This window comes from Apodemus sylvaticus, chromosome 4, assembly GCF_947179515.1.
Source record: "Apodemus sylvaticus chromosome 4, mApoSyl1.1, whole genome shotgun sequence".
Lineage (NCBI taxonomy): Eukaryota > Metazoa > Chordata > Mammalia > Rodentia > Muridae > Apodemus > Apodemus sylvaticus.
In genome coordinates this window covers 99,401,931-99,414,330 of record NC_067475.1, presented here as the reverse complement: position 1 = coordinate 99,414,330, position 12,400 = coordinate 99,401,931, and the positions used below count along the sequence as shown (strand labels likewise).

The window sequence follows — 12,400 nt, the reverse complement described above, 5'->3', positions numbered from 1 at the left end:
AAAAGTAATTGAACCAGAGGAGGATACTCATGGAAAACTGGATTTACAGCTAGGGGATCAATCAGAAGGCCACGCACAGCCTGTGACTGCAAATAGCATAGAAAAAGTGGGGCATAACTTTGGGGACAAAAGTGTGTGTGTGTGTGTGTGTGGGGGGGCAATCTTATGTGAGAAAATCCTAGATAGCTTCTGAAACTGATTTAGAGGACATCTAGCTGATATCTACTAAAAAACTGCTTGAGAGATTAATATTTAAAAGTCTCCTTCCCCCAAATTTATGAAAAAAATCTCCCAAATCTGGTGCCATGTAGAGCAGTTTTGCTGTATTCATAAATGGGATTGTGGTTTGTTTTTGATTGACTTCTTACAGAAAGCATAATGTTTTCAAGGTTATATCCATACTGTTAACTTATATCAGCACTCATCCCAAGACTCTGACTCTAATCAACATGCCAGCTGTTGCTTGGATTTATCTGATTATAAGAATGAGCTCTCCCATTATACCTGAACTATTTTAGGATGGTTCTTTTCCCTAAAACAATTATACAATTTAAAATCAGCTCCTTCTGCTTGGAGTTATTGGGTAACTTTCAATTTTAATATCATTAAAAGGACCACATTAAGCTAGGCAGTGGTGGCGCACGCCTGTAATGCCAGCACTCTGGGAGGCAGAGGCAGGCGGATTTCTGAGTTCCAGGCCAGCCTGGTCTACAGAGTGAGTTCTAGGACAGACAGGGCTATACAGAGAAACCCTGTCTTGAAAAAACCAAATCCAAAAAAACCAAAACCAAAACCAAAAAAAAAAAATAAAAAATAAAAAATAAAAAATAAAACAAACAAACAAACAAACAACAACAACAACAAAAAAACCCAAAAAACAAAAAACAAAAAGGACCACATCAGACCACTAGAGAGCCAAGTCACTTGGGTTTCCATAGTATCTACTAAAGAACCAGGTATGACATAACTATGTTGAAATATCAGATTAACATTTTGCTTCTTTTTGTGGACTATCAAAAGCTCAAAGTGGCTAAAGAGGCAGGTCAATAGCAACAAGTCAGGGCCATCGACAATGTCTATGCAGAGTCCACTCAACCATGCAGGGATTCCAGGGTACAACTCTCAAACAGATCTTCAGAACTGTTACTTAGGAACCACAAACATGCCCATTACACTAAAGCAGGCAACAGAAGCAACAACAGGGTCAGCTGACACAGTGTAGTTGGGAGAACAATAATGGAAGGACACCAACACAGTATATAACATCTTCCATTTTTATAAAAGAGAAGAATTTGTTTTGGTTCAAGGCTCAAGAGATACAGTCCATCATAACAGGGCATGATGGCTGGGATAGACTCAGAGATAGCAGTAAGAACATTTGCTTTTTTTAGTATTAAAAAGTATGTCCATAATCAAATTAGGAAATACTATATTATCATGGGATTTGGGGTTTTGTTAATAAAAATTCAATGAAGTAACAAGTAAAATGTAATTTACATTAATATTACAAGTTAAAAAACAACAACAAACCAACAAGAAGATAGGGTCTTAATTGTGTATAACAGGTTGGCTTCACCATGTTCCTGTCTGTGATCTCCTGAGTGCTGCGATTATAGGTGTGGATATTACATAGAGTTTACATTAAGCTTAAAGTAAATTAAATTTACAATAAATGTGAAAAGCAACCAAACTTTTTTCAATAGTCACGATACTCATATTAACAGCAAATGTCTATGACTTGAAAATTATTATGAATACTAGACACTATGAATTAGAAGTGTTTTCTAATGCTATAGAGATAGCACAGTGGTTAAGAGCACTGGATGATCTACCCAGTTCAATTTCTGTCACTTACCTGGCCCCTTACAGCCATCTGTAACTCTAGTCCCAGGCAATCTGACGCCCTATTCAGATACTACATACATGTGGTAGGTAGGTACACAGACATATGCGAAGGTAAAACACCCATACCCATAAAACAAAGCAAAACACTGTTTTCTGGCTAAGCTTACAATCTTGTGGGAACCACCAAGAAAATATACATAAAACGTTAAGCTGGGTGGTAGTAGCAGCATATTCACTAAAATCCAGCACTCTGGGAGGCAGATTCAGAGGTATAGGATAGGGGTATAGGATAGGGGCTGTACAGAAAAACCCTGTCTCAAAAAAAAAAAAAGGCTGATGATCTGAGATTCTGAAAGTCCCAAACACACCTGCTAGAAAGGGACTCAACTTTTTCAAATTGTCCACTGATCTTCCATGCCTGCTGTGGCAAACATGTACCCATGTGTGTGTGTGTGTGTGTGTGTGTGTGTGTGTACTCATGTACAAAATAAAGAAATCTTAAGAGCCTGTAGTAATTACAAGTGACAGTTATCTGTAACAAAAGCAATACTAATAAATTATAAATGTGATATAAAAGTATGATCCATGGGGTCAGGGGTCCTGAGACATTTTAAAACAATTTTCTAAAGGTCAAAACTATCATCCCAACAAAACATACATTAATGTGTGTATGTGTGTGTGTGTGTTGATGTATGGGTACATATATGCATGTTAGCATTGCACTGATGCAAAAGGGTTAAAACTGCTAGTGCTCTAGCATAAACTAAGATAAACCAGCATTATGCTATAATGGTGTCACTGTATTTCAGTTAGGCCAAGATACTGAAGAATGTCCTTGGGCCTGGTGAATGACTCAGCAGTTAAAAACTCTGGCTGCTCTTCCAGAGGAATTGGGTTCAATTCTCAGTACCCACACAGCTACTTATAACCATCTGCCACTCCAATCCCAGGGGATCAAACTCCCTCTTTTGGCTTTCAGTAGCACCAGGCATACAAAGTACACAGACATAACATACATGGAGACAAAGCACCCATATTCTTTGATGCCAGGTATAATAGTATATACCTTTAATTTCAGCAATTGGGTGGTGAGGCCAGCCTGATCTACATAGTGAATTCTAGGCAAGGGAGGGCTACTAGGCAAGTTACAAGCAAGCAAAGGCTACACAGTGAGACCTTGCCTTAATACATAAACACACACACACACACACACCATTTATCAACTACTGACCTTTTCTAACTGTGTGACAAAACAGGAGTATTCATAAATCACTCCTGCAGCAATATCTATAATCAGATGTAGAAAAAGTACTTGGACAATTAGGTTGTGAATTGAACTAACCATTTTCCCCCCCAAGAAAGAGCATTTTCACTTGAAAGAATGACAGAAATTATGGTTATTTTGATTTAGTGTCTGGCAGATTTATTAAGTTTATGGCTTAAAGGAAAACAACCTATAGTATTTACTGCTAATGATAAAATGTGAGTTTTCAAGTAAAGATTAGTTCTAGAAAATTGTGTCCATGACCATGAGCTTGACATGTTTTGAACAATGCTTTTTCTGAATTGTACTAAGATCAATTATGAATTTTCTTTTTTCTTTCATTCTTTCTTCATTTTATTAAAAAATGTTTTTAGGTTGGGAGGAAATCTTTTCATTGCATAACAAACTGTGTCAGCATTTGGAAGATCTGAATAACTTCAGTCTGGTTTTGTCAATGGAATGTTTTCCAAATAACTCAATACATGCAACAAAACTATGAATAGATATACTTGAAATATAAGTCAGACTAGTGTCTGTGGTTCAATCAATATTTAACTTAACAATGTAAAGAGTACACTGATACAGCTTCAGACAAATGCCAACCAATCTTTATGAAATAATCATTCCTGGATGATTACCATACTATTACCATAGTATCATTGATTAAGTATCCTAAAAGGTAAATGCTTTTTTCCAAACCCTTATCTGTATGCTAAATTCAGAAATTGATAAGGAAATCCATACATATCTTCTCTTAAAGATGGAAAAAAGTTAAATATGAACATTCTTCTCATTAAATAATTTTGGTTTGGGGAAGCCAAGTTAGTCTCCATTAAAATTTCTTTTATTCATTAAAACAAAACAAAACACAACTTTGAGGAGTTGGTTTCTTTTTCCCATCAGCAAACACTTTTGCCTGCTGAGTTATCTTGCCAGCCCAACATTTAAAAAGTACTGATTTCAGTCTGGTATGGCCTTTAATACCAACACTCAGGAGGTAGAGGCAGGTGGATCTATGAGTTCAAGGCCAGCCTGGTCTACAGCCATGGCTACAAAGAGAACCCCTGCCTTGGAAAAACAAGCAAACACCCCAAAAAGTATCGATTCTAATTTTTAAACTTGAAAATACTGAAAGAGATCCACAAATAAAAACTAAAAGTCTGCAATGAGTTTTGAACCTCAAACATATGCAGTCTTCTGAACTAAAACACATATTGTTCTTTTTCTCCTCTTTCTCCCCTTCCTCTTCCTCAGTCTTACCATAGGCTAGGCTGACCTCAAACTCATGGCAGTTCTCCTGCCTCAGCCTTAGCCTGTCTAGAAAAGATTGCCTGGGACTGGAATTTCGAATGAACATGAGGAGCCATGTGACAGGAACTGAACCAGACAGAGGATCACCCAGTACTCTTCACCATTGATCCGGCCTCAAAAAATATTTCAGATTCATGCTGGTTAGTAGCCAGAATGACTTTAGGTCATAGACATCTGCTGGTACTATGAGCAGCTTGTCTAGAGAAAATGTTAAACTCCGTATGTGCTTCTAAGTATTTACCACCATGCCACACCCAGCTCTGCTGTATTCTGTAGTGCCACTCAAAAGACTATTCTCACAGTAGTGTCTAGCAGATGGAGTCTCCCTGAACATTGACTGTACCAAATCTAAATAGAAAGCAGGTATGTTTTTAGTGTTAGAAGTTCATAAGTGATACAAAATTCCAAAAATCTCTGTGCAGAATGGAATAGAAATGCCTCACCTATAGAATATGTTAGTAGTACATTAAGCTGAGAAAAATTAAAGATAGTAGGATATAGTATTAAAAATAAAGAAGACCTTGATACACACCTGAGATAAAAATCACTCCCTTGACTGTTAAGTCAGAAACACAAATTTCTTTTTAATCTCCAAAACTTAGATGAAGTAAAAGTTAATCATACCTGTAATAGGTACTCACTCAGGTATGCTCCTGCCTCTGACCAACACTAAGCCATCAAATCAAATCAAATCAAATCAAATCAAATCAAATCAGCAATGCATGTCAGACTTTTATTATGCACTCTCATTCAGTATAGGCCTCAAGTAAATGTCCACTACCCCAGAAAACACTGAAAATATTTTAATAACACACAACCGCTGTCAGGGATAGCTATCCATGGAGCTAGAGATGGCTCAACAACTGAAAGCATTAGTTGCTTTTCTAGGACCTTCATGATGGCTTACAACCACCTACAAATCCAGATCCAGGGAATATGACACTCTCCTCTAGCCCCAGCTAACAAGAGGCACATGTGTTACACAGACATACATGTAGGCAAAATATCAATACACATAAAATGCTAAAAAAAAAAAAACCCACTAAAACAAACAAACAAAAAAATCAAACAACTATATTAAGTGTGTAGAAGTAGTGGGGCATGTCCTTAATCCTAGCCCTTCCCAGGTAAAGGCAGGCAGATCTCTGTGAGTTCAAGGCCAGTTTGATCTATACAACAAATTCCAGGTTAGCTAGGGGCTACATGATGAGATCTTGTCTAAAAATAAAAACACCCAAAACCAAATGATTATATTAGAAAGCAAAAGAACTTGGGCTCAATTAACCCCCAAAACTAAACCAAAACAAATGCATCCACATATGCATTTTTCCTAAAGCTGTTTCATTCTTTCAAAACCACTCATACATTCTTTCCAATAGTGCATATTCATTTGGCATACTAGTAAACCATGAAAAACAAGGATGTCTTAGTGTTTTAAGAAAATTATCAATGAAGCAATTCTGAAGTCAGTTGTCTTATAAACCAGAAAAGCTGATAGGAAGCTAAAGCAATAATTTAAATCCTAGAGATATTTCTATCAGAGATCTCATATTGTTTCATGCTTGAACTATTATTTGAAGAATTAGACAGTAGTTATTTTAAGCACAGTAAGTATGTTCCAAGATTTGTGATGAGAGAGGTCAGTCTCTAAAGTTATAAGACTTACTAGCTTAGCAGTGTTTTTCACTCTGCACTCTGAGCCAACAAAGCTATTTCCCAAAAACAAAACAGCACAGCACCTTTATTAAACCTTTCCAACCTGCCTTCATATTTTATACTCAAAATTATGTGGTATTTTAATACTTGTACTTAGCATAAGTTGTTTTTACAAGATCTAATTACTTTTCTAATATATTTTATATTCTATTTTGAACCAGCAAACTTTTAGAATTTTTACAAAAACCTTGAAAGTTTACTAGAATGCTACAAAAGAATCCCTTTCTACTACCAAACTTAGAAATAGATGATCTTAATTTACTTACTCTTGATAAATCTCATTGGCAGTTTGGTTACTACCCATTTCCTATGTTGTACTGTATAACCTTCTTTATGTTAGTACCCTCAAACTGGCACTAGACAATCCTCTACCACACTACAAGAAAGAAGTCAAGCTTTGATGAACATATCTGGCAACTCCTTAAACATTATTTCAAATAAATATTCACAAACACTTCCTTCGACTTCTGTCTTTAAAAAAATTCATGACTATTTTTTGAAGGAGCTGAATTGATATACTGAAAGGCACTAATGAATATTAAATAGAAATCCAGAATTATAAAATTATGACTTCAGAAGGGTCACATCATTGTGTCCAATTGCCCTCTAATAGGCACTTCACTGACTCTTTAACATAGCATAAAGTGCAAAGTAACATAAGTTTTATACATTACACACAGAAACAAACAAACAAAGAAACACACCTAAAAATCACACACATAGCTAACAGCAAATAAGGGAGCAAGAGATTCAATCCTACTGAATCCTATTAGTGTCCTCTCTCTCCAATAAAAAAGATAAGTTATAGTGAGTTGTCAATCATCTAACACTAACCTACTAATGTCCATAACATTCATAAAGCAGATGTTGTACACTATCATTTTTATAGATGAAAAGAATCTTAAGACTTAAATGATTTTTCCAAGGTCCCAAAGTTAGAGATCAGGTAAAATAAAATTAAACGGGCAGTTTGTCGTCATTTTAATCAACCTCTTCCCCACATGTTTCACTGACCTCACTCTACATGCAGCTGTATATTTACACACATACTATCTAATAAGGTAGCTACCATCCACATGACACTATTACTCACCTAAGGATAGAGCTGGGCTAAACAGAGAGATAACCTAATGGTAAAATACAAACTGGACTTGGAAAAGTTAGGTAAGAAAGGAATCATGCCATGTGAAATATTTCATTTTTAAAGCTGGATCAAACGTTAAAAATGGTCTTTAAGGATATACTAGGCTAACACTTGATGTACAGCAATAGCCCTGCCTCAAAAACAAAAATATTAAGACTCAACCAAAAAAGCAGTGTTTTCGTATTATATTTCACATACATTACATATGTAACACAATGCAGTAACTATCTGGAAGGGGAGAAAATGTACACACAGGCTTTGGAAAGACTCAGGTATGTAAGTAACAAATATAACAAATAGACTGGCTAGAAGTGATACAAGAAGTTTCCATCTCATTACAAGTACCTGATCATTTTTAGAAGCTTTTGTTTTCTTTTATGGTATTGGGGATCAAACCCAAGGCACTGTACATACTCTGATTTACCACTGAACAACACCCACTTATGTGATCTTGAGTAAGTCACAGAAACAAAATAAGTTTTTTAGTCATGTTATATTTATAGATAGAAAAATTAAAATATTCTAATTTCTAATGCACATACATGGATCCAGTCATTAGACAGTGACTACAGATATGATCTCAAAATATGTCAATATGCATTTATATATAATTTTAAATCACCTATCACAGTAGCCAGGTAGATTCAGTATTTATTAGTCTATAGTGGCAAGAAATACATAGTAAGGGTAAATTATGTTTTTGTTTAAAAAAGGATAACTTAAAACACCCTATGTGTAGGGTGGCACATGCTTGAAATCCCAGAACTAGGGAGAGAGAAGCAGGGATGATGCCAGTAAAACATAGTTAGTGTTCAGGAAGATAAGGGAGAAAGATCGAGAGTGTAAGGCTATCCTGGGCTATAGCTACAAAATAAGACCTTGTCCAAAAGAAAAGAACAAGAGGGGTGGGTGGAGACAGAGAAAGTAAGTCTGGCAACCCTATAAAAAGTTAGATGTAAAATTCCACTATCACCTAGCATTCTAGGCTTGTAACCAAAAGAAGTATGAATGTTATACAAGAATGTGTACATAAATGCTTATAGCAGTAATATGTGACTGATAAAAAGGGTTAGCCCTGAAGATGAACACATAAACACAATGTGGTGTAACTATATGCAAGGATATTATTCAGACCTAAGAAAGAAGAATTCTAGTCACTGTATGGATGAACCATCAAGGAAGGTAGCCACAGAATATCATAAAATGTGCAGCCCATTTACACGAAGCATTCAGAACAGGCAATCAACACAACACTGTTTTGGGTTGGAGTAACTGAGAAAGTCAATCACTGCTAATGACTTATATCAGTGGTTCTTTAAAGAGTGGTCAATATTCTAAAATTTGACTTAGGTGCTGATTGTGCAACTATTTAAACACATTAAAAACCACTTTATATGGGTGAATTGTATAGTCTGTAAATCACATTTCAAGGAACCTGTTAAAAATTGGTAGCAAAAGAATTAGAGATTGTTTGGCTATCTGATATTTTTTTGAAATTTCTAACTTTGGAGTATTTATCAATTTTATATTTCCTAAACTTGTAATTTTTCCCATTCTAAATATTTGTATTAGTAAAAATAAACCAGTATTTTTCAACATGTAAATTTAATGACAACTATGAATTAAACATTTAAAAAGTTGGCTTTTATTACACGTAAGTTACTCCAATAAAGATATTAAATTTGGGAGCTGAAGAAATGGTTCAGTGGTTCAGGCCTAAGCACCCACATGGCAGCTCACAACTGGCTGTAACTCCACTTCCTGGGGATGGACCACTGTCCTGGTCTCCTTGGACACCTGACACACACACGATGCTCATACACACACCAGACAAAACACCCCTACACACAAATCTAAAAAAAATTTTAAAAAACTTCTTTCACTATAAAAAAATGATCAAAGATAAGCCTCATTAACCTTCAAACAATCTCTAAAAAGCCACACACACCCTGGAACAGACAGCTCTTCTAACCACTGCAGTAAGTTAAAACAGGAGAAACTACATTAAGACTGAGTGTACTGGGAAAAGTAAACAAAAGTTGCTATCTCTATCCCGAAAATGCTCAAGTTCACAACCAGACCACAGCAGTCTGAAGAACAAGTTAGAAGAACACATAAGGGGATAAGAAGCTAAACTCTTGACTTAGAACGGCCTTTAAAAAAAAGAAAGAAATCCCTATATTTAAAAAAAAAAAGTCACAATGGCAAGAAACTGGGTGTTTAATACATCGAACCTTGGAAGTAGCTGTGTCTATGACAACGAAGCCTTCTTTCCGCTTTTAAAATAATACGTGATGGTGTCAGTCCACAGCCTACCCGATGCCTCCCTGCCACCACCACCAGGAGGTGGAGGGAAAGGATACCGAAGACTAGAGAATGACAGCTTTGTATAACCCTTTGGACTTTCTATGTAAGAATGCAAACTGGTGATCTCTTAGGAGTAAAAAGATCTGTGGACAAGCTCAAATAAAGGGGGTGGAGACAGGTGATCCTTTGACTGGAAAAGGGCACATCATGAGCCACCATCATGAGCCACATCTTTGAATCAGCTAGGACCACAGTGAAACCCAGGCCGCTGGAAGGCACTGCTAGCATCACCAGGACCGCCTCTCGCGGCGGGGGTGGGTTTCCCCCCCTTCAGCAGATAAGTTGACTCCTGTAGTTTGGACGTTGGAGTAAAACCAGAGTCCGGGCGATTTGAAAAACCTTCTGCGTCTCAGGCCCGGAGAAGTTACGATTTCGCCGCTCGCTCCCCCATCGCCCTCCGCCCGCGACGCTTGGCGTCGGGCAGAGCCGGAGCTTCCGCCGCTGCCGGGCCTCGGCCGCGGCTGATATCCCCGCCGCCCTCACCCGTGTCTGGCCGGCTCGGCAGGACAGGCCTAGGCCGCACCCGGCGGGCCCGGGCGCTGTCGCCGGCGGAGGCGGAGCAGGCCCGGCACAAACTTCCCGGCGCGGCGCCCGCGTCACGGCCGCTCGCCCGCCCGCCCAGCGCCATGCCGGCCGCCGCGCCCGCCCGACTCCCGTACGCGCCCCGCGTCCCGCCGGGGCCGGAGGCCGCGGACCCCACTGTACCTCCAAATCGCGGCCTTTGTTCTTAAAATTCTTGAGCCGTTGGTTGTCCAATTTCTCGTTGTCCGCCATGGCCGGGCCGCCGACTCTCCCCCCCCGCCCGGGCCCCGCGGGATCCGCCCCAACCACCGCGCCGCACCGACGCTCCCAGGAAGCCGGCCGCCGCCTGCGCCGCCCGCCCGCCCGTCCGCTCCCTTCCTCTCGCCCGGCCTCCGCTCTCTGGCTGCCCTCTCCTGCCCTGAGCCCGGGTACCACAGCAGCTCTGACGAAGACGACTGCGGGACCGGCGGCGGCAACGGCGGCGGAATGTGCTGCCGGCTGAGAGGGGGAGGCAGCCTCGATCTGAGGGCCCGGCTTTGCGGCCACGCCCATCGCCGCCAGCCCGGTTCGCCGATTGGCCGGCCGGGCTCCGGCGTGTTTGGCCAATCAAAAGGGGCGATGGAGAGCGGGGGCGGAAGAGCGAAAGGAAAGGGGAAGGGAGAGTCTGGGGCAGGAAAGGGCCTGGGCGCAGGGGCTTGGGAGGGGAGGGGTCACGTGCGGAGGGAGAAACCCGAGGCAGCCAAAGAGAAGCAGATCCCGGAGCGGGCGGGCTTGGGCAGGGCGCGGTGGTCCTGGTTATGGTGGTGCGATTGTCGGGGTAGCTTTGGATGTTGAGGTTCTGAACTTCGTTCTTTTCTCCTCCGGTGTTACTTGAGCGCTTCATTCACTTTGGAAGGCAAAGAGGTGTGTTTAAGTTCCTTAACCCTGAGTCCTGTTCTGGGAACTGCGAACCATCCTAGGGCCGGGCGTCAAGGCTAGGACTGACTAGGGTGATGTGCTTTCTAAAAACTGAAGGGAAAGCTAGAGGGACTCGGTAGGAAAAGGAAGGAGGCCTCTGACCAAGTGCCCGCAACAGGTAGAAACTTGAGAAGAATTGATCCTTCCCTAATACCCCCTTTGGGGCAGTTTCTCTTGGAAAATTAAACTGCTTGATCTCAAAGTCTTAATTTATAGAGAACGACGACTATGATCCTTGACATGGCAAATGCAACATTGTGACTCTTGATAAATTAATCCCAAAGATACCTCTTGACCAGGAACATTGTAACCAAAGGCGGAAGTAAAACAGAAACAAAAAAGCCTCCCAAAGTTTTCAGAAGCGGTCCAGGCTGGTGACACGGTTTGTAATCTTAGCTACTGGGTGTGAGGAGGAGCAGTTAAAATATCCCAAGAGCAAGGCCAGTCGGAGCAAGAGTCCAAAGCCACTCTGAGCAGTTTAGTGACACTCCCCCTCTCCTCTCGTGTGTTAATCTCAAGATAAAAAATAGAGATACAACTCATTGGAAGAAGCTAACTATGCTGCAGGCCCTAGGTTCGGAAAAGAGAGTGGGGAAATGCTTTCAAAATTATATTTAAGCAGAGCATGGTGATTCATACTTTAAATCTAGCAAAGGCAGGTGAATATGAGTTTGAGGCTAGCCTGAGCTACATCACAATACTCTGTCTAAAAGCAAACAAATGTACAAATGTGTGTGTTCATTTACCAATTATTAGTTCCTCAGATGTGTGTGATTTTCTGAGTCTGAAGGAATTCAGAGTCTGAAGGAATGGGGAAGCTAAATGTGTCTGAACTTGGCATAAGACTCTATTACAAAACCCTTTGAGAACTTTTGGCTTCTGGTTCTTTCTGGTATATTTTGTTTGGGCAGAAACACATGCAGAAATGAATGGTTAGGATGCAAATATTTCATAAACACCTTACAGTCAAAGGAGGATGTGTTTTAAAGGTATACTACAAAGGCAATGGGTTAGATAGGATAAAGGACTGACTTCTTTTGGGAATGATGGATAAAGAGAACTGCAGGATAGGAGTCTCTTGAAGATTAGTTATAATGGGAGGAATGGTGAAAACAAACCCTTTAGATGCAGAGTAATGCCTTTCAAATAAGTCTTTGGTATTTTGTATACTTTCTACTGGGTTTGGCAAACAAGCTTTTTGGAAATAATTCACACTTAGGCTTAATTTGAATGTAAGTGGAATTCAGAACTTAAAATTCAGATGAAGTTCATTG

General features: G+C 39.9%; 1 protein-coding gene across 1 annotated transcript in view; it reads right to left on the bottom strand.

Moving 5' to 3' along the window:
* Kpna4 (karyopherin subunit alpha 4) overlaps positions 1–10,724 on the bottom strand; it is a 59,375-nt gene extending 48,651 nt beyond the window's left edge. The window contains exon 1 of the mRNA XM_052180367.1: positions 10,353–10,724. Coding sequence (XP_052036327.1) covers positions 10,353–10,721 — 369 coding nt within the window. The 5' untranslated portion in view covers positions 10,722–10,724. The remainder of the gene's footprint in view (positions 1–10,352) is intronic.
* Between the last annotated feature and the right edge of the window lie 1,676 nt (positions 10,725–12,400).